This window comes from Capra hircus, chromosome 2 (genome assembly GCF_001704415.2).
Source record: "Capra hircus breed San Clemente chromosome 2, ASM170441v1, whole genome shotgun sequence".
NCBI classification, from domain to species: Eukaryota; Metazoa; Chordata; class Mammalia; order Artiodactyla; family Bovidae; genus Capra; species Capra hircus.
The window spans coordinates 14,138,330-14,164,703 of record NC_030809.1 but is presented as its reverse complement, the minus strand read 5'-3'; the positions used below and the strand labels follow the sequence as shown (position 1 = coordinate 14,164,703).

Genomic DNA, 26,374 nt, shown 5'->3' with positions numbered 1-26,374 from the left:
CCTTGAGGGTCACCCTGCGGCCTCCGGCCCTTGCTCAGCCCAGGTGCGGATGGGCGGGCCACGGCGTGGGCGAATGACTCCCGCGGTCAGGTTCTGCCCACCGCCCCCCCGTTCCCTGTCACATGGACGCGCCTTCCGCAGCCTGAAGTGCTGATCGGAACGAACCACGAGGAGGAGCGGGGGAGGCGCCCAGGGCAGTGGGTCAGCGCCCCGCGGGGCAGGTGGGCGGGCCCCACCGCCTCGAGCCCGCCCGCCAGCCAGTCAGCGGGCGCGGAGGGCGGGCCGGCGGGCGCGCGCGCGCGCGCCGCGCCCCGCAGCGCCCCCTGAGGGGCGGCGGCGGGAGCTGGTTCCGGCTGCGCGCGCAGCGGTGGTGGTGGCGGCGGCGCGATCGGCCGGGGCTGTAACCGTCGTCCGTCCGGTAGCGGCTGGAGCGGCAGCGGCGGCCGGTCACGGGGCGAGGCGAGGCCACAGGGCAGTGGCGGCAGCGGGGACAGCGGCAGCAGCCGGAGACGCAGCGGCGGCCGTAGCAGCAGCAGCAGCAGCAAGACGGACTCGTGGACACGCGCCGCCGCCGCCGCCGGGCCGGGCCGGGTGTCGCGCGCCGAGGCTGGGGGGGAGTCGTCGCCGCCACCGCTACCGCCGCCGCCGCCGCCGCCGAGGTGACTGAGGAGAGAGGCGCCTCCTCGCTCCCGCCGCCGCCAGACTTCAATGCCCAGTCCCCAGCTCGCCAGCGTGAGTCGCGCGGCTCCCGGGCGGCCCCCCGCGCCGCCTCCCGGGGGCCTCGGGGCAGGGGAGGGCGGGAGGCGCCGCAGCCATTAGTGCAGGCCCGAGACACGTCCCCGGAAGAAGGGCCGGGCCGGGGCCGGGGGCGGGGGGAGCGCGGCCGGGAAGCGTGGAGAGCGAGGGTGGGTGAGGAGGGGGGGATCGCGCGTGTGGGAGGGGAGAGGAGCGAGTGCTGTGTGCAAGAATGTGGAGTGTGGGGCGGGGGGGGGGAATGTGCGTGTGTGAAGGCGAGAGTGTGAGTTGGGGAACAGGGCTGTGTGCATGTGGGGAGAGCGTGGCGAGGGAGAAAGTGCAGATGGGGGAGTTGGGGGGCTGTGTGTGTGTGTGTGTGCGCGCGCGCGCGCTCGCTTGCAGAGGAGAGTGAGGGGAAGTGTGAGTAGGGGGCGGTAGGGGGTACAGTGTCAGGAGGGTGGGAGGTGAGTGTAGGGGAGAGGGAGCGGGGAGCGTGTGGGAACGAGTGAGTGGGGGGAGAATGCTTGTGCGTGGGAGAGTGGGGTAAATGGGGAGCGTGAGTAAGTGGGGGAGGGAGAGTTTGCGTGCTAGGGGTAGAGTGATGGGCGGGAGAACGTGAGAGCAGAGTGAGAGAGAGCTCGGGGAGAAGGTGAAGGGCAGGCGGATGAGCGAGCGTGGAAGTGTCTGCCTGCGATTGTCCAGTCTGTGAGCAGGCATCCTTGGGGGCCATCCTTGATCGTTTTCTAGGGCCGTAGTGAGCCTGGGTGTCCTGGGTTAGGGAGTTCTTTCCAGGAGCATCTTGTGCTTGGGTCCTTGGGTTCAAGTATGAGCAAAGGGTACAGAAGTCTATGCCAGTGGCAATATCATTTTCTGGCCCTGTGCCTCCTCCCCTCCCCCCCAATATTTCAGAACATGGACATCAATTTCCAAATTTGTCGAGCACATGATTGGTTGGCATCCCACCCTAGTCTGGGTTCTGAAAGCTAGCTAAAACAAGTGTGTGTATTGCCTGGGATCCTAGACTCTTGCCTTTTGAGTGTTCAGATAGACTCTTGTAAAGTACTGCTAGTTTTTCAGGTGAGAGGTGTTTTATTGTTAGGTAAATATATAAGAAATGTGTTTTAGGTTTTACCTCCTTGCTACCCTTCTGGAGAGAAGCTTTTAAGAAATAATAGTAATAATGGTGTAGCATGTTGATGATGAAGCTCAATCATAGGGTAGTTTATTATTTTCTAGAATTTTTCAAGAAATGTGTAAAATAGCAGTTGTAGCATCATTGTATGCATTCAGCAAATGCTTTTCTGTGTGGAGTCACCAAGTTGTAGCTACTGCTGGATTAAATCTGGTAGTTACTGGCTCCATTGCTCTGTGTTACAGAGTCTTTCAGACAGGAAGTCAGTGAAGTTATGCCTTAGTCCACATGCAAAAGGAAATTAAGGCTTCATCATCACTTGCCAGCATAATCATTGTGTTGGTGAAGATGGTGAAAAGTTGCTTGCTGGTATTCATTTTAAAAGTAGTCTCATGTTGTATGGTGAATGGACTAATCATTGCCATGGACTTTTCCAGATTCTTGTGTTGTAGAAGGAAGTAGGGGTTCTTGATGAAGAGTGCCTTGATACAGATTTTATACTGAAATGATGAGAAGTCTCTTAGAAGTTGGAAGTGTAGTGTGGTCCTTTTGGTATTCAATGTGATAGAACTACAAGCAAAAGCATTCGTATATAATTAGAAGTCAGAAATTATAAATTTCTTACTGTGTACTTTTCTTGATCATTAGCATGCTCTCTACTTTGAGAAACAGTGAGTAGTAGTGTTATCATTTGGTGGGTGACTGGATTAATTAGTATTAAGTGCCTACTGTGTACCAGGTGCTTTTTATACTCTTGTTCAGTTCTCACAGCTACTATTAAAAGGTGGTAGGTGTTCTCATTTGCATTCATTTGACACATATGGTTTGTATTTGCCAGACTTTAGGGATACAGTGATGAGCCCTCATTGACTTCAGTGATGAAATGAGACAGTATGGAGACTCAAAGAGGTTAATTAACTTGTCCCAGGTCAGAATGTAATAAGAATGGGAGCTAGATTAAAAACCCAGGTCAGTCTGACTCCATAGTCTTTGATTTTTTCCACTATACCATTAACTTCCCTCACGCTAGGTTGTCTCTCTTTGAAGTTTCTCATCCACACAGTGACCTAGCAGCTTGTGCAGGTAAGAGGTGTTGAGGTTAATGCAAAAGACTGAATGGCTGGAGGCGAGTAGATCTTTAAGGAGATGCTGACTTGAGGCTCTTTGGGGCCTAAGTTAGGATAGGCTTTTATGTGGGTGGAGATTCTGCCTTGGAACTCACTTGGGGCCTTAGGGTGTGTGCTTTGAGACAGAGTTTTTATGAGGCACCTGGGATATGTCTGGGAGAGAAAAGTCTGATTAAAGAAACCCAATAGACTGTTGTGTTTTTTATTTTGGGGGAAAGAAGAGTGTATTAATTGGGTCTAAGAGTCACAGAAGTTGTCTTTTGTAAAAATCTCTCTTTAGCTTTGTGATATATTTACTACAGGAGACTGTGAGATTGTGAAGAAAATATATATGAAAGTACTTCATTATTTATGAATTGGACTACAGATTCAAAGTGTTATTATCGCTAAGACTTTACTACTGAGGTAACAGTTTGTTATATTTAGTAGCTGGAAAAGGCTGCTAGCATTTTAGACCACGTTACAAATGAAAAATTGTTTAAAACTGCTGAACCGGGTATATTCTGACTCAGAACAGCAAAAGTCAAACCACTCCCTCTATGAGTCAGGCAAGTAATATTTAATTTGAGCGAACCAAATTTATAGACAGAAACCATTTACAACATCATTGAACTTTGGTGGCACTAGGGAAGAGTAAATGTTTGAATGCTTTTGCACATACTTTTTAAAAAATCTGAAAGCTCCATATTTATGTTTTACTTGAAAAGACCCTGTATGAACAAGGAAAAACATTTATTTTTATTTACTTTGTCTTTAAAGACAGTATTTCTGTATGAAGTAGTTACAGAACATTTTATAGTTTTGAGAGACAAAGTTGAAATTTAATGGAGATTTATTTTCGAGGGTTTGACTGTACTTTTGTTGTTGTCGGAATATGGGATTGGTAACCAGTGAAGCCTCTGGAAAAAGCATTTACAAACAAGATGCAGAGGAGCAATACATACATTTTTAGCTGTTGCTCTTGAGTGAAACTTCAGAGGGAAGCCCAAGTTAGGTTGATTTCTTCAAGTGCTGTCGCAACAGCTCTGCTACTTAGAGAAGTTAGTGATCTTTAAAAATTTAAAGCAACTGGAAATCAGGACCCATAGTTCTAACATACCAGGCTTAGTTATGTTTATTGAATTAGGGTGGTGGCTTGAGATTTTGAGGTCTTGGAATGCTTGTGAAGTCCAGCATGCTTTAGGTTTCAACGTAATCGTCTCAAGAATCTTCTTTGTGCTGAATCACAAATCATATCATTTTAAATTCATAATAGCCCTGGGAGTAAGTAATGGCATCCTTCCAATTTTGTAGATGAGAAAATTGGTTTAGAGATCAATTGTTGAATCCTAGTTAAAGAGTATCAGTAAATAGATGGCAGTGGATTAAAAAAAAATTTTCCCCTTGGGGCTTAAAGTACTTAAGTCTCTTTCTAACTCTCCCCCCACCCTCCTCAGTTAACTCCAGTCATTTACATGAGTTGTGTAGGAACTAGTAGACGTTAAGGAAATTACCTTTTTCTTCGATTGAAATTTAGTATTCTTTTTTTTTTTTTTTTTTTTTAAGGATACTTCAGTTACTTTTTTTGCTCTTTGGGGCATGTTGTTGCTTTGAGATTTTTCTCAAGATACTAGTTGGATTATGTAGAAACTAATGATTATTCTCTAAGTTTATAAAGCAAGAGTCCTTGATGTTACAATTCATGTAATTTTGTATCTTGGGTTTGTTAAATAAACAGATGCCACCAACTAAAATTACTTGGGAAATGGTGATTTGAATCTATTACTTTGGAATATTATCCATTTTCAGTTTCAGAACTAGTGTATATATAGCGGTGTCTGGTTGCTTTCTCTGGTTAGCCTTCATTTTATTGACTGAAGCACATTCTCTGGCTCCTTTGACTTGGACTTGAAGCCTTACAGGATTGCTTGATACAAGGCTCAAGTGGATATTGTATCAGAAATCTCTCCCTCCTCGGAGTTCTAGAGATTGAGGCTAAACCGGAAACTGCTGCAGGCTCTGTCCACTGTTAGTAGCTCCCCTGCGGAGCTCCTAGAGCCTGTATGAGGGTCTAACCTATGTCCTGCACATGTTGAGGTGGTTTTTCCTGCCCTGTTTGTTCAGTCAGTGTAGATTTACAGTGCATAAACTCTTAGCCAAAAAAATGGCTGAGGGGTTGACAGATTATAGCAACAGCTTTATGTGACTTGAATACAAATATGTTTTGCTTGCCTGCGCTGATTTTTTTGCCCGTAGATTCTGTAACACGGCATCCATTCCATTTTAAGTGGCATAGAAACTAAATTTCATCATTTAAATATAAATTTACATTACACAACATTCCTTTTTAAACTATAGAGAATTTTAAGATTAAGCTTTTATGTGACCCTTTCCTTGCTCGTTGAGCCTGTTTTGAAAAAATATTTTTACCATCAGAACAGTCTTTACCTTTTAGAAAATTGGTGTATTTAATTTTCTTCATAGTATTTCTGGGTTGAAATTTCATTCTCAGAAAATGTTAATTCTTTTGGCATAAAATGCACACATGATATATTTGCTTTAGCAGATCAGATAAATTACTTCATATTTTTATTTCTGCAGTGGTCAAAAATGTTGGCTCTTGACTAATGTATTGTTTGACAAGAATTCAAATTCACAATCCAGTCTGCTTTCTTCTAGTTGTCTTTAAGTTTTGAGATTTGAGCATAACTCCTTTTTTGCAGTCTTTCACTGAAAACATTCACCATGTTGTACCACCAGAGTCTTTGTAGATTGGATTTATAGAGACATATTGATATTTACTGTTTTTAACAGTAAAACAAATTGGTGAGTTTCCTTCTTTCCATTATCAGTGAAAGCCTATCATGAGGGAACAGAGTGACTGGTTGGTTAGTGCAGAAGGATATGAGTCATCAGTAGGATTTGTCAGCAAATTGAGACGGATATGATGGAAAAACAATAGATTTTAGTGGCATTCTTCATTCCACACATGTGGTTGCAAACAGGTTTCCTCTTGGTAATTGGTTTAAATCATTCAAATCATTTAGATCTTTCTGGATGAAGAGCACATCAAATTTAAGCCATAGCCTTAACTCTGAACTGTTTTTCTAGTGAGATGAGATAGTCATTTAGAGATCATCAACAAGTAGAATTTAGTTAAATTTGTATCTGTTTACTAGGAAAAGAATTCAACTGTCAGGTAGATTTTAGTAAGCTGAGAGGCTATTTTTGTGAAGCTTGCTGATAATTATGGAGCTACTTATTGGTAGAGCTGCCACCAATATGGCAATGTTTGTTTTCTCTCAGTGAGCAAAGAGTTACTGCTACTCTACTTTTAAAATCCCTAAGAGCTTTTATTGCGTTTGAATTGGTGTGAAATTCTCAGCATGGTCAAGGCCTCCTGAGAGTTATTTAACCCTAAGACTTAGTTCCTTTCTCAAGTTGTGCTACCATGGCCTGTCACTATTTCTGTCAGTCTTGTCATAAAAGTTTTATCTTTCCTCATAAGTTTTAATCCCACTCCATTCTACTCATGCTTATTTTGTGTCTTCAAAGTATGTAGCATTGATAATGAAATTGTAATACCCACCATCAAATATTTTTCACCCACCTGTATTCTTTTAGGATCCTGATTAATATGGTATGCACACAGAGCCCCACAACTGCTTTTGTTGTAAGATTAGATGACCGCATTTTAGTATCATTCAGAACTGGTGCATTGTCTCTCACTTCAGTAAGCATTTGGAGGAAGAGGACATGAAAGATGAAATTTTGCATTCTTTAAGTGAGAAGAGAGGGAAGGTGAATGCATGTTGACCTAAGCTGGTGAGCAAAGAATAATAACTCCTCGGCATTACAGAGATATTTCACCCTTTTTACTTCACATTTACATGTAATGTGAAACAGCTGCCTTCACTGTATGGTTTCTGAAGATTTTTGAATGTTGCATTTTATGAAAATAAACATCAAGTCATTATTGGGTAATTAGTGGACAGACAGTATGTTTTAAAAGGCCACCAGCAGATCCAAATTGAATGATTTGGGTTCTTGTCTGTTTATCTTGTACTATACTCAAGTGCATAGAGAGATGGCCGAGAAGTATAATGTGATTTATAAGAAGCAAGTTTAGGAGAGGAAGTGAAGTGTAACTTACTTAGGGGAAACTTGGACCAAAATGCCCTAACAGCAGAAAAATTTCTGGGGCTCAAACAAAACTTACGCTGACAAGATGTAATTTGGAATGTTTTTATTCTGTATCCTGTACATAGAGAGTTTCCTTCCCCCCTTCCGGTGGTGGATACTTGAAGAGGACCTTTAAGTATGCTCAATAGGTTAGACAGAATGGGGAAATGAAAGAGTTAAGCTGACCCATAAACTGCTAAGCTCTGAAACATACATTTTAAGTAATGCTAACAATAGCCTGGAAGTTTTTGCTTTGCATGCTGCTCCTGTGCTGTAGGTTATTTTGAAAGGTGATTCAAATAACCTTTTCCCAAGTATCTGTTTTGCAACCTCAGGGAGCTTGCAGCTGTTATAGTCGTTCTGACTCTCCTGATATAGCTCAGAAAACATTTCAGAGTGGTGTTGACAGGGTGAATTCAGGTGCCCTTTTGGATTTTTACTTCTGAGTTTGCTTTATTACAATTGAAGTTCAGACTCTCAAATACATTTCTTTATTAATGAACTAATTCAGTGGTTCTTGGGTTAATGTATGTATAGTGATAAACTAAAGTAAAATGATTAAGACTTAAATTGTTCTCCAGGAAAATTACTTAGCGTTTTGAGGGTAAAGAAATAAAGATGGAAGGAAAGAAGAAAACAAATATTAATATTTAATTTTATGGGAATGCAGCTGAATTTGAAATAGTTCCCTATTCCATATAGGAGGGTACTACAGCTTTTTAGAAAAAGAAGGTGCTTAAATTTTATAATAAAGAGGCTTGGGAGTCTTGTACATAAACTGAAGCCTTTAAACATAAAGCCCATGGAGAGTATAGTCATGATACCTTTGCCTGGAAATGGAAGAGAATGAATAGAATCAATTTAATAGAGCTATTTAACTTAATCTTTAAAAGAGTCACTGAAAAAAAAAAGCTCATGTCCAATACTAGAATGATGTTTTAGGATGTTAATGTTTTTGCTGGTATTCAAATAATTTTTTAGAGAAAGTGAAAATTGGCCATGGTGCTGTTATCTCCATTTAAATTTTATTTCTGAAAGGAAAAATATTTAACGTATTTGGGCAGAGATTCAGCTAGAGAATTGCTAATCTTTAGAGGAACAATGAAGTCCAAAGTTGAAAAGTAAATATTTTCAAGTGTGGCATGAAAATAATTTAATGCATTTTTTGTATTACAGTTATTTGTAGAGGTAGGAATTACCAGAAAAGGACAACTGCTTCTAATCACCAGAGAACATACAAATTTAAAAACCACTCCCTTTTCATTTGAGTGGAAACAGAGCCCACAGGACTCAAGAAAAGAACTGGTGCTGTCCTCAGAAGTGGGTGTGATTGTTGGTTAATTGCTTTCCTTTCCTTTCTGAGTGGCAGGCCATGTATGTCCTGCTGGTTCTGAAATGTTAAGATATTTTCCCACCAACAAGGTCATAATTTCTTTTTATAGAACTGATTATTGATTTGTGTACTGGAACTTGATTCTCAAGTTCCCTCCTTAAATGAGGAAGAACGGAAGTGAGAATAACCAAGGGAGTGACTACAAAACTTTTTTTTTTTTTAATCAGTAAGAAGCATGTTGCTATTTTTAGCTTGTTGACAGATATTTTGGATCCTAATTTGTATAGACTTTAATGATACCTCTTTATCAATTCCCCAGGACTATAGTCAGTAGGGGAAGAGAACTAACATTACTTTGAATCGCCTTAAGTTTAGGTTGCCAAATGGCATCTGCTTTTAGTTTGATAAATGCAACAATAGAGGGATGAACAAATATAAGTAGTACAGAGAGTAGAACTTTGTTTCTACAGGGCTCTGATGAGTTGGGTAGGTTATGAAAGATGAGTAAAAATTTCCAATTTGAGACCAGTTACCCAGAAGAGTTTTTTTTTTTTTTTTCTGCTTGACTTTTAGTTGGTAACAGTATATTAGTTTCAGGTGTATAATGTAGTGACTAGACATTTAAATACATTATGAAATGATCACCTCTGTAAGTCTAGTAACCATCTGTCACCATAAAAAGTTATTATAGTATTATTGACTGTATTCTTTATGCTGTATATTATATCCCTATGACTGACTTAATTTATAACTGGAAGTTTGTGCCTCTAAATCCCCTTCACCTACTTCTCTCAGGCCCCTGCCCAGAAAATGAGAGTTTAATTAGCAGAGTTGAGTCTTCTTTAGTTTACAAGTCTTAAGATACTTTTTATATCAGATGGTCAAAATGCAGTCGATTCAGTAGCTCTTTACAGAGGCATTTCTCTGCTTTTCTTCCTTGATGGTTTTGAAGATTTTATGGTCTGTTGTCTGAATAGTCAGCTATCTGAGAGTTCTTAAGTTACTCAGGGCCTTGACTTTTCCCCCAAGATCCCATGTCTAATCTGTGGACAAGTCTTTTGGAGTTCTACCTTAAGGTATATCTTGAAACTGATTCATATTCTCTCTCCTGCTGCTGGCCCAGGCTACCATTATCTAGCTCCTGGATTGTAGCATCAAGTTCCTACCAGATCTCACTGCTTTTCACCCTTACTGCTCTTATATTCTGCCTCCAGGTAACATCTAGAATAATCCTTTTAAATATAAGTTGTCACTCTTGCTTGAAACCTCTTGTTTTTCTCTGAATAAAAGTCGGATACTTTTGCTGGCCTACAAGGCCCTCTTTTTATTTCTCTGACCCTCTTCATTCTCCTGCCTTGCCTATTGCAGTAGCACCAGTCCCCTAGCTGTTCCTCGAACACTCCAAGCATGGCTCCACCTCATGACCTTTGCAAGAGCTAATCCCTCTGCCTAGAGTGCTCCCTCAAATGTCTTTTTGGCTCACAGGTCTAGGATAAAATGGCGCTTTTTTCATTGAGGCAAACGCTAGTCTTATTTAAAAGTGGAATCCCTTTCCCTTCTGACATTGCAGGCTCACTTGCTTTGCATTTTTCTCCATAGCAAAGGAACGTTTTTCTTTTTCTGCCTACTAAAATATAAGGTCCATCTTGACAGGAATTTTTGTTTTGCTTACTGCTCTTGCTGTACCTATAAGAATATATGATACACATTGTGTCCAATAAATACTTGAATTTATGAATTCTTAACTAGCTACATTGCAGGGAAAATGTCTGATCTTTGATGAGAATGAATTACTTTTGACAGATTATTCATACTTATTTTAAGGCCAATGCAGATGTCTTCAATGAATGAAGTGAAATGAATTTGTTTTAGGAAAAAATTGTTGCAGGGTTTTAGTCTTATATGGGGCTTCCCTGGTTGCTCAGACAGTAGAGAATCTGCCTACAATGCAGGAGACCTGGGTTTGATCCCTAGGTTGGAAAGATCTCCTGGAGAAGGGAATGCTACCTCCTCCAGTGTTCTTCCCTGGAGAAGTATATACCTTAAAACTTACCTGGAGTCTCATACACTGTATTATGCTTTCATGTTGTCGCTGTAGAAACAAGCGGACTCAAATTTGCATGACTTCCTGTAGAATTTCTGGTAGGAAAAGTAAACAGTAAATGTGTACTTGTTCTTTAGACCTTTGTTTTTAGATTTTATTTTCTAAGATCTAGAGTTCTGTATTGTATATTTACTTATAACATGCAGTTTTAATTTGGTGAACACTGGCATAACCTATCAAATGGTTATTGTATCATTTACTTTAATTTAAAAATGGAGGTGATTTCTCAGTGGGAAGCTTGGTGTGAGTGGTTTGACAGGATTTTTATTTTTTTTTTATGTTTAACTATTTTTTTGGTATTGAAGTTGGCATCAATAAGGTATTTTTCTTTTTTTTTTCCTTTTAAAAATTTTTTACTTTACAATACTGTATTGGTTTTGCCATACATTGACAGGACTTTTAAAAGGTAAATGCCCAATAAATTTGTTGGTTTTTCTTTTTCTTTTTTTTCAAATTTGTTGGTTTTTCACTGAATCATGTCCGACTCTTCTGTGACCCGATGGACTGTAGCCTTCCAGGCTTCTCTGTCCATGGGATTTTCCAGGCAAGAATACTATTGTGGGTTGCCATTTTTTTCTCTAGGGGATCTTCCTGACCCAGGGATTCAACCTGCGTCTCTTGCATTGGCAGGTGGGTTCTTTACCACTGAGCCACCAGGGAGGCCCCTCAGTAAATTTGGGTTATGTTAAACGGGGCTGATTTTGTAAAGTTTCTCATGCTCTTGAATTCTCTATATTTGAACTTAGAATTAACAGTTGCCAAAGCAGGATCTGAATTTTACTCAATAATATCTTTGACAAAGAAGAAAGCTGTCTTTCTGGAAATGTGTGGGTACAGACTTGTTGGAGACAAAGGGAGTAGCCCCCTTTTGAGGCTCTTTGTAATCCAAGCAGTTAAGGATGCAGTGGAATTGTAAATCATTGTAGAGTTCCTTATCACCCTAGAATTAAAAATTAATTTAATCACTGGACTTCCCTGGTGGTCCAGTGGTTAAGATTCTGAGCTTTGAATGCCAGGGGTGCAGGTTTGATCCCTGATTCACATGCCCCACATGGTGGAGCTAACAAAAGAAAAGAAAAAAGATAAAATATTAAAATTTAAAAATTAAAAACCCAAAACTGTTCAGAAAGCATATATTGTAAATCATGCTCCTTCAGCTTCAGTTGCCTCCACCCTGAGGCAGTCACTGTTAGCCTCCTCTCTTTTGTTACTTTCCAGATAGTCTGTAGGAATGAAAACACATTCAGTACTCAGAAATATTTCTTTATATACTGTTCATATTGTAAGCACCTTACTTTTTTCACTTGTTACTGTCTCTTCACCCTCTTTCCATATCAGTTTATGTTAATGTTTTTTTTTTAACCTCTCTGTGGTTTTTTATTTTAACATTGTGCCATGATTAGATGATAACTAGTATTATTTCATGCATTTTGGCTTTAGAGTCTCATCTGGGTAAATGTTAGCGGTAGAGTCGGGCATGACTGAGCGACTTCACTTTCGCTTTTCACTTTCATGCATTGAAGAAGGAAATGGCAACCCACTCCAGTGTTCTTGCCTGGAGAATCCCAGAGACAGTGAGTGGGCCCCCATCTGTGGGGACACGACTGAAGCGACTTAGCAGCAGCAGCAGCAGCAGCAGCAGCAGCAGAGTATTGACACTGGGTATTAAACTTGTGACATATGCTCTTCAGAGTTTTAAGTGGTCTCTGTTGTGTTACTGATTTAGTCTTACTGGCCGTGTACGATTCTAGCTTGGTAGGCCTCTGCTTACTTGCTCTTTTAGCCCCCTCTTTCTACATTGTTCTCTCTCTTTTCCCCTTCTCTCCCTCTATAATTTAAATGGGTTTCTCTGTCACAGACCATCCTTTCTAGTTCTTCAGTGAAGTTACGTTCTTTTGTTCAAAATGGAAATACCAGCTGGGAAATGGAAATATCCCAAATTCAACATTTTAAAAGTTAAGAGTTGATAAAAGATAAAGGGTGGAAGGACTATTTGAATGTGTATTTGAATTTGTTCACTGTCAAGTAAACAAGCCTCTTCCATCGTTTGGTAAATTAAAACAAAAAATCAATTTTTACTTAAGTAGGTAGAGCAGAATCAATGTTAGAAAACTTGAGAAAGTTTTCCAGTAAAGTCTGCAGGTGCTGAGTTTATGCTAAAATTTACAGCTTTGTAACCTCTGAGTGCTTTCCAGCTGTGGTGGGTTGTTTATGATTTTTTTGTTTTAAACAGACTGCATTCTTATGGGTGTCACAGAAACTAACATTAGTTTATCTGAATTGACAGGTGCAAGAACTTTTAACAGTTAATGTGTAGTTGAACTTGTGGGGGAGGGGAAGCAACAGAAATTTGGCTTTTGTCACGTATCTGTTAACTTCAATAGACCATACTGTTTGATTCGGCAGAAATTCCTTTGCTGGGGATCTCAGTATGATATTGAGAATTGAAATCTGGAAATTCCCTGGTGGACTAGTGGTTAGGACTCAGTGCTTTCACTGCTACAGTCTGGGTCTGATTCCTGGTTAGGTTACTGAGACTAAACTTGTGCGGCCAAAAAAGAAAAAAAGAATTGAACTAATAATAAATTATCCTTATCCCTGGAAGTGGTCCTTTCAAAATGAGCTTGGAGGAATAAGATGGGATAAAGGTGATTCTGTTTGCTGAGCGGACAAACACTGTGACTCGGCAGAAAGCTTAATGCTAGAGCTGTGACCTTCTAAGCCTGGCCATCACTACAATGCTGGTCTTTCAGTGCCTTTCTCGGCTGACACACATGTTCGCTATGATAACATTAAACGAAGGGATTGGGATTCGAACAGGTTAGAATTTCCCTGTGTTTTGTTCTGAGCTGCACACAAACCATTGTTCTTTGAGTAGTTATTTTAATAATCTTTTTTCCCCTTATTAAAAGGTCAAAGAATTGCAAATGAACATCCAAGTAAATATTTGAAGAACAGTTACATTGTCATGAATAAGACTATGACTTAAAAAATAAGTGGGTACCTTCATTAGTCAAAATTGAAGGAAAAATAAGACTTGGCTTCTTGTCCTTGATCTGCTACTAATTAACAGTATGGTCTTACTTAAATCTTTTTTTAGTCTCTCTGAATCCCAAACACCATCTTTTTTCTTGCTGTTTTTAAAGGTCAGTGTATTTGATCTCTTAAGTTTTGCTAGCTTTAAAATTCCTTGACTGTGCAAGGAATCCTCTGTGAAATGTATAATCTAAAGTGGCTGTGTTTTAGGGTTACAGATAGAATTATGAATGAGAGTGATGGTGTGTGTTATGTTTTTCTTAGTTTGAAGGTAGAAGTTTTGTTTTCACAAGTAGTGGATAACTCAGTTTGCTGGGGTATTGAAGTTTTTAAGATTCCTTTTTGAGTATCTTATATCTTTCATATTTTAGGAATATTTTAGTTTTATGCTTTTGTCTATGGTAATATGATTAGAAGTATGTAATTTACGAAATAAAATGTTATAGAATATTATAAAAAGGAGTCTTGAAGATAGAAGGTTAGGCTTGAAAGTTTGAGGCTTAGGTTCATTCTTATCTGTTTAAGTTTCTCCCTTCAAGTGCCTCTGTAATCATCTTTCATCTGGTCACAGTGATATTTATTAGAGTTCTAAGTAAGCATTTATTGGTGGCTTAGGGAAGAGACAGGTAAAAGAACTTAGACCTTGTTCCTGTTTCCAGAGGAATTTATGATTATGTTGATACACTGACTGAGCCAGCTATACAGATTACTGTTGTTTTGAAAATTCTGCCACTTCTCTTCTTGCCTTGTTTTTAGTAGGAATTAATATTTGGACAGAAGACTGCTGTGTGAATCAACCTTTAGTTGGCCTTTGTACTCTTGAGGCAGTGATATGTGAAATAGTAAACAGCTAAATAGAACTAGAAATGAGAAAACAGGAGTTGTATATTGGTTGAGTCAGCTGGCATTGTGGTACCTTTGAAAAAATATAGGACTTAACAGAAGACTTGAGTTTGGATTTGGGCTCAACTAATTCATTCACCTTAGGCAAGTCAATTCACCTTTCTGAACCTCCTATGTCATTCTTCATAGGTAGTTAAAAACTACTCAGAGTTGTGAGGAAAAGAAGATAATTTCTTGAAAGTACTTTGTGAACTGATATACTGGGGCCAGTGCATATATTTTGTGTAGAAAGAATTAAATCCTCGTATGGAATTTTGGTAAATATCCTTCCTCCATTTACAGATATAGTTTTAATCAGAAATTGTTACCATTACAGCAGAAAAACAAGATCATTGTGAACTTTTCAATGGAAGAGGTTTAATGAAAGAGAAGTTTTAAGTATCTTTTAATTATTTAGAAAATGATTTTTTAAAAACTCAATAATAATCATTTTAAAATAACTTGAGTTAGAAATCTTATTAGTACAGAACTTTATTGAGCCTCCTTTTGTAAAAAGAAAAGCGAACTTTTTTGTGTATGTGTGTACCACGTGGCAAGCATGATCCTAGTTCCCTGATCAGGATTGTACCTGTATCCCTTGCAGTGAAAGGGGAGTGAAAGTGTGGAGTCTTAATCACTGGACCACCAGGAAAGTCCTTGGGCATACTTAACTTTTGAATCTCTGATTTTTAAAAAAGTCTTGGTATATACACTTTTATCCTTTTATTGATAGATGGCAATAGTTTCGAAGCGGCACCATTTCAGATGTCTTGGGCTCGTAAAAAATGTATTCTTGACTTTGGGCATCGTGTTTACTATGCTGTCAACCTCCAGTTCATTTTACTTATGCTTTTCTCCTCCAGGTTTTTCGTTGGAATATACGTTGCACATTTATGGCGATTCTGAGCGTGAGGGCAGACTTCTGCCAGGCTCAGCACAGCGTTTCCGCTGACAAGTGAGCTTGGAGGTTCTATGTGCCATAATTAACATTGCCTTGAAGACTCTGGACACCGAGATTGGCCTCAGAAATAGTTGGCTTCTTTTTTTTTTTTTTTTTTAATTGCAAGCATATTTCTTTTAATGACTCCAGTAAAATTAAGCATCAAGTAAACAAAAGTGGAAAGCGACCTATACTTTTAACTTGTCTCACTAGTGCCTAAATGTAGTAAAGGCTGCTTAAGTTTTGTATGTAGTTGGATTTTTTTTGTAGTCTGAAGGTATCCATCAGCAGACATTGAGGCCCAAGTTGAATTTGGATTCAAGTGGATTCTAAATACTTCTGCTTATCTTGAAGAGAGAAGTTTCTGAAAGAATAAACAAGCTGAATAGAGAAAACACTGATTTAGGCATTTTAGTGGTCTTTTTAATGTTTTCTGCTGTGAAACATTTCAAGATTTATTGATTTTTTTTTTTCATTTTCCCCATCACACTCACACACGCACGCTCACACTTTTTATTTGCCATAATGAACCGTCCAGCCCCTGTGGAGATCTCCTATGAGAACATGCGTTTTCTGATAACCCACAACCCTACCAATGCTACCCTCAACAAGTTCACAGAGGTAAGATTGTAGCATGGTGTACCTTCTGGTATATAATCTACCTTTGATTCATAGGTAGAATCACGTTAAAAATTAACACCGTTGTAAAGAAATCTTACCACAAAGCCGTTTATTTCTGTGGTTGAAGTATGGATGGTCTTTGTTTGAGTTGAGCTGAATTAGTTAAAACAGATTTTTTAAAGTACATTTATGGAATTTGGGGATATCTTAGAGATATCTAGTACTGTGCTTTTTTACTGTATCCTTTCCACATTGTTAACAGTTCTTTTGTTACACATTCAATAATAAAGATAATTAACATTTATTGAATACTTAGTATGTACCCAGCACTACAATAAGCAGTTCTATACACTGTATCATTTACTCCTCACAATAACCCTATGTGGTATAGGTACCATTGTTTCCCTCTTATAGATGAGGAAACTGAGGTTCAGAGTGATTTAGTAATTTAGGGATTTGCCTGAATGCACCCAAGTATGTGGTGGAATTATCTCTGACACTAAAACCCATTTCTGCCTCAAATGTTCTGACCACTTTTGATGAAAAGCTACTCTCAAACAACTTAGGAATAGTAACCATCGTATACATGTGTCCAGAAATTTGGGGGAGGGAAAGGTATTAGAGGCAGTATTTTTATGTCAGATCCTGCATTTTTTTCTGTTGGTAGTAGTAGAGAAACTTTTTGTACTTTATTCAATAGACATTTGAATGTAAGCTTTTAAATCATTCTCAGATTGTTCAATCCCAGTGTGATTTCTGTTGATATATTTATAAAGCAGACTTGGAGAGCTAGATGAATGCCTAAGGATCCTAAATCTGCCTCTGTCACTTCACAGATGGCAAAACTGAGTTCAGAAGAGGTCTTTTGACTTGCTGAAGGTCACAAGTATTTACCATAAAAAATTTGTACTGGAACCTTTCAATGAACAGCTACTGTAGAGTTCATTTTAATGGGATTTTATTTGTGTTTTGAAATTTTTTAAAATTCCTGACTCAGTATATAACACAACTTCCCTGAGTCTGTTTTATAAAGAGGACTTTCTGTGAAAAATAAAGTCTTTTAGCAATTAAAATAACTTTTCTCTTTAGATAACCAGATGATTGACACTTATAGGATATCACTGTTCCTGCTTATTTATATTTTAATTCTCTGAGCTTCTTAACCTTGTGTACACAGTGTCCAAGTTGATTCCAAGCCTGTATGCCCTCAGGTTGTTCAGTCACCTTTAAGCCTGGCTGAATTACATGATACTATTTTCAGCCTGTGGATTCCTTGATCATAGACTCCTGCAACTATAAAAAGATACTGGTGGCATTACTGTAGGGAAACTTTTACATTGTTTTTTGGCCACACTGTGCAACATGTGGGATCTTAGTTATCTGACCAGGGATCAAACCTGTGTCCCCTGCATTGGAAGGAGAAGTCTTAATCACTGAACCACCAGGGAAGGCCCTACAGGAAAACTTTTAAAGAAGCAAGAATTCTGGCTATAATTATTTCTGTGTTACTTGACTTTGTAATATAAACTGCTTTCTAAACTTAATTTCAAAATTACTGTTTCTTTAAATTACAAAAAGCACTTACTACATAAAAAATCAGAAGATACAAATAAGCAAAAGACAATTTAAAAATACTTAACTGTTAGTGCCTGCTGTCTAGATGTTTTTCTCTGTATTTATGTGTATATTTATAAATATAGATAGGATCATACTGTCTATTTAAAACAAAATTTTCCCCAACCTCCTTAATATAGCTGTCATAGTATTCTGTATGAATACGCTATACTTTCTTTAACCATTCGCCTGTTTTTGGACTATTAATATTTCTAGGTTTTACTGTCTCAAACAAGCTGTGCTGAACATGCTTGTACCTGAATCTTTGTGTATATCTTTAATTATTTCATTAGTATAAATTTCCAGAAGCAGAATTTCTAGGCCAAAGTATGTTTTTAAAGTTTTTGTGTTATGCTACCAAATTGCCCTGTACAGAAATGAGTCTCATTGATGCTTCTGCTGTGAATGACAAGAGTGTCCATTGTCTATGTTGTTATAAGAAGAATGATTTTGATCTTTGTTTAAGAATAAAGTCTCATTTCAATTTATATGCATATGTTTTTAAAACTTTAATTGCAGATTCTAAAAACAGATTTCTTTATATTTGTTTACCTTTAAAGGAACTTAAGAAGTATGGAGTGACAACTTTGGTTCGAGTTTGTGATGCTACATATGATAAAGCACCAGTTGAAAAAGAAGGAATCCACGTTCTAGTGAGTGTGTAGTGTTTTAATTTTTCACTACAAACAAGTTGTACCTTTCAGACATAGATATTTTTAAAACTTGGTGCTCATAGTTTGTTTTTTAAACTTACAGGAGATACAACAATCAGCAATCTAGTAAAATTCCTTTGGGTTGACAGTTTTGTTCATTTGTGCCCTTAAAATCTACAGATGCAGAGTATTTTCAACAAATAAAAGGCAAAATTTAGCGTATACTTATTTTAAGAAAATGGGAAATTTCATTTTTCTCTAGGCAATTAACATGATATTTAGCTTTTGTTTCTAGGCTACTGGTTTGAATATGACTTTTCCATTAGACATTCTTAAATCACGTGGAAATATTCTCTCTCACTTTGCAAGTACAGATTGGTTACTTAATATTTTATATTGTAGGAGTCCAGTTTATATTGGACATAAGATAACTTGTAGGAGACAAAAAGATGGGAGAAAGGGAAAGGGAGAACCCATTTTGCTTTAGAGTAATTAACATACTCTATGATATTTTTTGGTAGGTTTCCAACAAGGCTTTTGTATGATTTGATTTCTTTCATAGTTCAGTTTGAATATAGTGATTGGAATTATTTTAAATTAAGTTTCTCCTTGCCCCCTAAATATCCTATTTCATTAGTGGAAATAGGAACCTCAGATTAGGTGAAATTTTATACTTTATTCTCTAAAAAGTTGTCTATATTAGAGTAGTACGAATTTGATTGACCCTGTAGTCTTGTTGTCTTAGAGCTGTTTGACATGGTTGTGGGAAGGCATTGTAGTGCAAAGACAACTAGAGATGTTTGAAATGATTGGGTAGGAAGAAAGTATTAAGCAAAGTAATGGTACAAGGTTATGTTCCTATTTTTTATTGCATTGGTTACTAGTTGAGAAGGCAGCTGATGCAAAGAAAATGAATGTCCTATTGGTAAGGCAGTTGTCTCATACCTGATCCATAAAGTTTCCTCACCTCCACTTTGGTGAAAACATAAAAACTAAAAAACCAAACATTATGGTTTTTTTAGAAAATGTATTTTAATGGTATGACATGGTAATAATACTTTGCTTGTATTCCTGTTTCCGAATGACTTTAAGGTCCTCTGGCTGGATCACTGGGAATAAGTATAAACATGGGTAAATGTAGCCCTATGTTTAAAAAAACAAAAACAGAATTTTAACTTCTGAAATTAAACCAGAAAGTTCTTTCCCTGTATTGTAAGTATGTTCTTTAGTGGGTAGATGAGAAATCAGTTTGTTTTGACAGTTGGCAGGGTGAGAAAATGAACTGCAGGGTAACCGTAGTCTGTCTGAATCAGTAATGTTGGTAAACACCTTTATGAAATAGAAAGAACCAAAGAACTGAAAGTAGTTTGTAGAAGATATGGTAGATCTGAGATTTATTCCAAGCCTTTAAATCTAGGCTCTTGTTTTAAAGAGCTGTGATCAGGTAAAATTAAAGGTCTAACTAAAGCTTGAAAACAAAGGGACATTTAAAATTGAGCTTGGAATTTCTTTTTTTTTCCCTAGGCAGAAATTTTAATTTAAGTGTAATCACTAATTTACTTTTGCTAGGTGAGGATATCCAACATGAGACCTTTCAACACTTTGACCAGTGTTCTTGTAAATTAGAGGCTTATTATTTTTTTATTTTTTTAATTTAAATTTATTTATTTTAATTAGAGGCTTATTAGAAAAGACTGATGGTTTCAACCATGTCAGTTTGAAGTTCAGATGCTTCTAAATTACTACTTTAGTGATTTTTTGATAAAAACTGCTTGTATGAGTCAGTAAAGGCATGTTTCATATTACTGTTTTTAACCAGATGCATTTCAGAGTTTTAGAGGAGGTAAGCTCTTAACTGAGATACTGGTTTTACTGGTATTTACAGTTAAACTCTAGCGACATTTATGATAGCAACACTGACAGCTCTTTAATTATGGGGTGTAGTTGACAAACCAAACATAAGGTGCTGTCGCGGCTAATGGGCTACATGAAGTGTGCTAGTGGTGCCAGTAGTAAGTGCAGACTCAACTTTGTGTTCCGTCACTTTTCTCTTTTTCCTTCTCTAGTATCTTAAAGTGTCCTTATGCAGTCTCATTAGAATAGTATTAAAAAAGTATTTCCAGTGTCTTTGCATTTCTGTCCTTGAAGCTAGATGGGAGAGAGGGTATGTAACACGTGAATCTCCTTTCTCTCCTTTCTTCAAAGGTGACTTATGTTTATTTCTCAGAACCTTGTGTTTTGGTAACAAGGAAGATAAACTCCTGCCTGTATTGTGAATGCACATGGGGTTGGTCTTAATTGAAAAACAACTGAAATCAGTGACTATTAAAGGAGAAAGGAATACTTGAGAAAATGGTCTTTTCTTCTCAGGATTGTATCATGTGGCACTGTGCTTATAAAATGGGATATGTATAATTTAGGCAGAGCTTTAAAAATATTTGCTGCTCGACTTTTACCAAATACGTATGTAAGCACAAAGATGGTAGTCCATTTCTGTTATGGGCTGCTGTTGGAAATGACTTATCAGAGAGATTTGCTCTAAAGAAAAGATACTTGTAACTTAGAGCTACTGAGAGGGTAATCTTCAAAATTATTTATATTTGTAGAGACCAGTGAAATAACAGTTGGTACACTTCTTTGCCAGAGTGGACTTCTAAATCTTATTGACAGGTGGTGTGTCCTTTCTTACTTTGTGTCAGTTTTAATTTTAATTTTCTCTATTATGTCTGATTACTGCTCTATTCAGGTAAGATGTTTGGAGAATGCTAGCCTCTTGTCAATATGATAAGAGTTATTTCCAAAGATAAAGTTTGATGCTTTTGTTGCTGGCTATGCTTCATTGAGAAGGCTGAGTTGTTTGGCATGCTTGAATTTTGATCTTGATCATTTTTCAGAAGTGATCAGAATTGTGTGATTAAGAATAGGTACATGTTAGTACAGTTAGTGCAGTTAGGCCTCTCTTGTGTACTGTGTAGCTGTTGTGCATTAGGATAGTCATCCTAGAGAATGTATCAATTTAATTTCAAAGATCTTTTGCTCCTAGGATTGGCCTTTTGACGATGGAGCGCCACCCCCTAATCAGATAGTAGATGATTGGCTAAACCTACTAAAAACCAAATTTCGTGAAGAACCAGGTTGCTGTGTTGCAGTGCATTGTGTTGCAGGATTGGGAAGGTAAGCTCTTCTCCTTTTGTCTGTGAATTCATTATCAAAACTTTCACTTTGGTAGAAATTTGTATGTGTTACACTAAATATTGAATTTCCTGAAAGGAAATGAGAGTAAAAGCTGGTGTCATGATTTCTCAAAGTAACTTACGTTTCATTGTTTGTCTGAGTCTGATACCATACTAGATTTAGTGGGTGCTGGTTCTAAAGTTGTTTTGAAACTGTTTTAATGTAATTCTCTTATCTTTGAGCCAAAAATACAGCTTTAATTCAATATGTTAGTTTTTTCTCCCCATTTCCAGTAATCAAAGGTTTTGGTCTTTTAAATTGACAACAAAGATAAAATATCTTTAGATTTGAAGAATTTGTACATGATTCAATTTGGTTTGAGATGAATGGGAAATTAATAGATGAAGAGCAGATGGTTGAACCTTAAACTCTTCTAAGGAAATGTATGGAGAATGAAAATTGACTCTGTTTAAAAACTTTTCCCTTGAGCATTTCATGAAATGGTGTTGCAACACTCATCAACAGTAGATTAAGTGTCAATTTATGATCTGCACTTTGACTCAAAACATCGATGAAGGCTGCTGCTGCCTTGTGGCGGTAGTGACACAGGCTCTTCCCTCTGCTCAACCCTCCTGCTTGTTGTTTTCCTTCTTGCAGTTTAGTACAGTTTCTTCTTCAGTGTCAAGAAGTTTCAGTTCTTTTCCTGACTTGAGGCAGTTTTTTAAACTAATAGCTTTCTTAGTTAGGTAGCCAGTCCAAAGTTAGTGCTCTGTAATGGACTTTTTAAAAACATCGTTTCGTTTGTTATATTAAAAATATATATATATGCTGATATAGAAAGCAAATCCTAATTACCAGGTCTCTGACAGTCCCCTAGCTCATAGAAATTATTTTGTTGAGGAAATCTAGTACTGTTTTCATATTTGGTGAAGAAATGATAATAAATTGATTTGTAATGAAAATTCTGAGACACTCAGGGTAATACTTTACTATGATAATACTTAAAGATCAGTGGATTTTTGGTGATATAAAATGATGGGAAATTTAAGATACAATGTGGTGATATTTTAAAGAGTAAAGATCTCTAAATGAAGGTTTAGATTTTTGTGCTTTTTACTAAAAAATAGAAAATAACCTAGAATCTGTAATTAAGATATTTTTACTATGTAGGAAAATATCTGATATTTTAGTATATAGAAATAAGGAAAGCTCAAGCTTTAAATAATTTTGATAATATGTAACTATGGGTTTTAAAAAATCCTTTAATTCCAAAGACCTGTGGTTAATTTACAAATGAGTTTTTCTCTGCAGGGCACCTGTACTAGTTGCACTTGCTTTGATTGAATGTGGAATGAAGTACGAAGATGCAGTTCAGTTTATAAGACAGTGAGTATGAAGTTTTATTTTCAGAAATACATGAAGCAAAATCATATAAGAGGGAGCAATTATAAAAAGTATCCAATTATAGTACACAGTAATTTGCTGTCTTTGGCTTAGAATGTTGTTTGAAGATACCAAAAATAGCAAGTGATAAAAAGACTCACAGTAACACTCTGGCTCCCAGATTTAAATATTTTCTCATTTAGATGGCAAATTTGGACATTGCAGAATATGTCCAGTATATGACTTGAATATCTAGAAATCTTTAAAACGAATAGCTAGGTAATGGAGTGTCAGTGATCTAGTGCCTCTTTTAATAGATGTCCACAATGCCTTCCAGATGTAACTGTGTGACAGAGAGGAAAGGAAGAAGCCACAGAGGGAGGAATCACCTAGGACCCTGAAGTGACCTGTTCAGTCACAGAATCAGGATGGTAGTGCCCAAACAGGGTCTTGACATCAGTCTGGAATAGCAGGCTGTTTTGTTGTTTCTTTGGCAATTATTGTCTTGCCTTTTCTCTTTTTAGCCTTTTCTTGCCAAAAAAAAAAAAAAAAAAGACACTTTGTGACAAAGGGCATGAAATGTATGGTAGCAGCTCTTGGAAGGTAACATATTTCAAGGAATGTCATCTGTGTCTGCTGCTTTATATAAATATTTGCTCATTTATCCTAAATACTTGCTGCCAGTTCTAATATGAAGAATATATTAATTGGGAAGAATATAGTCAGATGTCTTTGGATAAACCATTCTGATATTTATTAACAATTAATAGACTCTAATTAGAGCAGAGAAAATTTGTCTATTTTTCATTTAGGAAGGCACAGAAATTTCATTGTTCAGTTCAGGCCTTTCGCGTAGGAAGTGATATATGGGAAGTATGCTGGTTTTCAGCTGTGTAGAGTTAGAAAGGCCATAGGCCATAAATATGCATGTCAGGCAGCTCTTTTTTTACATGATAAAGTTTGCCATTCTTGTATTTTCAGAAAAAGAAGGGGAGCATTCAATTCCAAACAGCTGCTTTACCTGGAGAAATACCGACCTAAGATGCGATTACGCTTCAGAGATACCAATGGGCATTGCTGTGTTCAGTAAAAAGGAGTGTATACGAAGGCTGACTTGATTGTAGCATTTAGAGGGAACTCTTGGTACCTGGAAATGTGAATCTGGAATCTTAACTGTGTCATCAAAGTAGTGATGGATTCAGTACTCCTCAACCACTCTCCTAATGATTGGAAAAAAGCAAACACAAATCCCTCTATAACGTGAATAAAATGTTTAAGAAAAGAAAAAGAGAAAGAAAATAGGGATTAATTTAGTGAAGGATGATTTTGCTTTTAGTGTTGGAGTTTGAATTTCTGCCAGGATTGAATTTATTTCAAAATCTCCTGTCTTTTTTAACTTTCTCAAAATAGGTCTCTAAGGAAAACCAGCAGAACATGAGCCTCTGCAGAACCATCTGTTTGGGGAGCACACTCTTCCATTATGCTTGGCACATAGATATCCCTGTTGTGGGATTTCTTTCTTTCTTGGGGGAGGGGGGGTGGGGGGAGATTGGTATATTTTTCCCTTCTTCTCACTTTCTCCTATCCCTGTTTTTTCCCCTGATACAAGTTGTAGGTGGAATAGGAGAAGCCCATGTTGCTGTAGATGTGTGTGCAGTCTGGCGGCCTTAAGCCCACCTGGGCACTTTTAGGAAAAAACAAACAAAAAACACCAAAAAAAAAAAAAAAGAGGCAGTGACATATATATTGTATGTTCCAGGTGGTTCTTAGTCTTTACTGATGATGGGTATTCATGTTAGTTTCTTTTCTTGAAAACCCTATTCAGCATTAGGCAAAGTAGCCAGGAACTTTTTGTTTTCATAAATTTGTAGGGAAATGGCATTTTAAGAGGAGCCTCTCTTCTCAGAGAACTTAGCTGAGAGTCGAATTCATCTCTTTTCCAACCAATGAAGCTAAGTGGATGTCCCAGAGATGTTTGTTTCGGAAGGGGAGTACTCCAGGCCATCACTAAAGATGTGTCCAGGCAGAGCCTTAGTACACTTTCTACACCTTGTAGAACTGTGGGCTGTAGCATTACTCTGATTTTCTGTCTAATGTCAGAGAATGCTGGTAGTGTAAAGTTTTTTATTTTAGGACTTATTTGTACTCTGAATTTTCAGGAACAGTCAAAGGAGTAGCAGCAAAGACATAATATTTTAGACCTGAGAAATGCCTGTAATGGGTATTTTCCAAACTGCTCCCTATATGTACAGTTCAGTTTAACCACTGATTGCCTTGTTATTTTCTTACTAGGTTCTTTATGAGACTTAAAAAAAATTTTTTTTTTTGCTGGTTCAGAACCAACAATGCCTAGTGAGTATGTGTCCGCAGGCCATAACAGGGTCGAAGAGAGACGTGGAGCAGCAAAGGGACTGTGGCTGGTGCAGTGGTGTAGTGCCGTTTCTGCAGGTTCTTTGCTGGGTTTAATGTACTGATCTGGAAAAGCTGTTTTTCTGCTCCTTTGCTGTTGTGACCAGGCTGCATTGACAGAGCAAGTTGGAAGATACCATCAGGGGCTCTTGCACTCTCCATCTGAATATTGCATAATGAATAGTGCTCTGCTTCTAAGGATTTGAATGGAGTCTTAGGGTCATCTTGTCCTGTTGGAATTTGCTATGCAGAGCCTTAAACTTCCCATTTTGTTAGGATCAGCTAGGCCAGTAGGAATGGACCAGGACCTTGTCTCACACTGATGATACCTCAGATGTTGGCTGGCTATGTGAACTGCCTATTTCCTATGCCGAGCTGTTTTTGATTTTTAAATAAATGAAGATCTGTAGATTCTCTCCTCCCCTGTCCCAAAAAACAAAGCAAAATGATGCTTTTTGAAATTGTCTCTAGGATTTTAGAGTGAAAAAATGATGGTACTATCCAAAGTTCTTTATTTCAGAATCTGACAGTGGATTCCTTTAACATAGGCTCAAGATCAAAACGGCATACCCTCTAAGCTCAGATAGACTGTTGACTCCAAGGGTTTTGATCAATACCATAACAAACCTTTTTCCTTTGACATACTCTGGTTTTTGTTGTTTGGAGGGAGAGAAGAAGGGAGGGGGAGAGGAAGGGGAAGAGAGTGAGTGAGTGAGTGTGTGTGTGTGTGTGTGAGCGAGCGAGCGAGTGTGCAGTATCCACCAGTAACAGTGCCTGCCTGAGTTAGGAAAATTACATTCCTGGTTCTGTATGAGGAGAAGGGTATGTAAAATAACATGAAACATTAGCCCTCGTATTGTTTTAAATTACAGAATAATGTTAATTGTTCTCAGAACTGGATTTTCTTCAAAATTAAAAAATTTTTTTTCTTTTGGATTTAATGAAGTATTGCTAGCTGAAGCCAGTTTGACATGGTGAGAGAGATGTCAGACTGATGAAAGGTGTGCAGCCTGATTTAAAACCAAACCCTGAGCCCTTTTAAAGAACAATAAAACATATTTTACATGCTC

The 26,374-nt window shown here is 38.1% G+C and overlaps 1 protein-coding gene across 1 annotated transcript; it reads left to right on the top strand.

Annotated features, from left to right (window-relative positions):
• On the top strand, positions 341–26,374 carry PTP4A2 (protein tyrosine phosphatase type IVA, member 2). The gene is made up of 6 exons (XM_018057584.1): positions 341–732; positions 15,374–16,071; positions 18,246–18,338; positions 21,382–21,512; positions 22,824–22,898; positions 23,877–26,374. Exons 2-6 carry the CDS (start codon positions 15,976–15,978, stop codon positions 23,983–23,985), a joined length of 504 nt encoding a protein of 167 aa, XP_017913073.1. The 5' UTR covers positions 341–732; positions 15,374–15,975; the 3' UTR covers positions 23,986–26,374.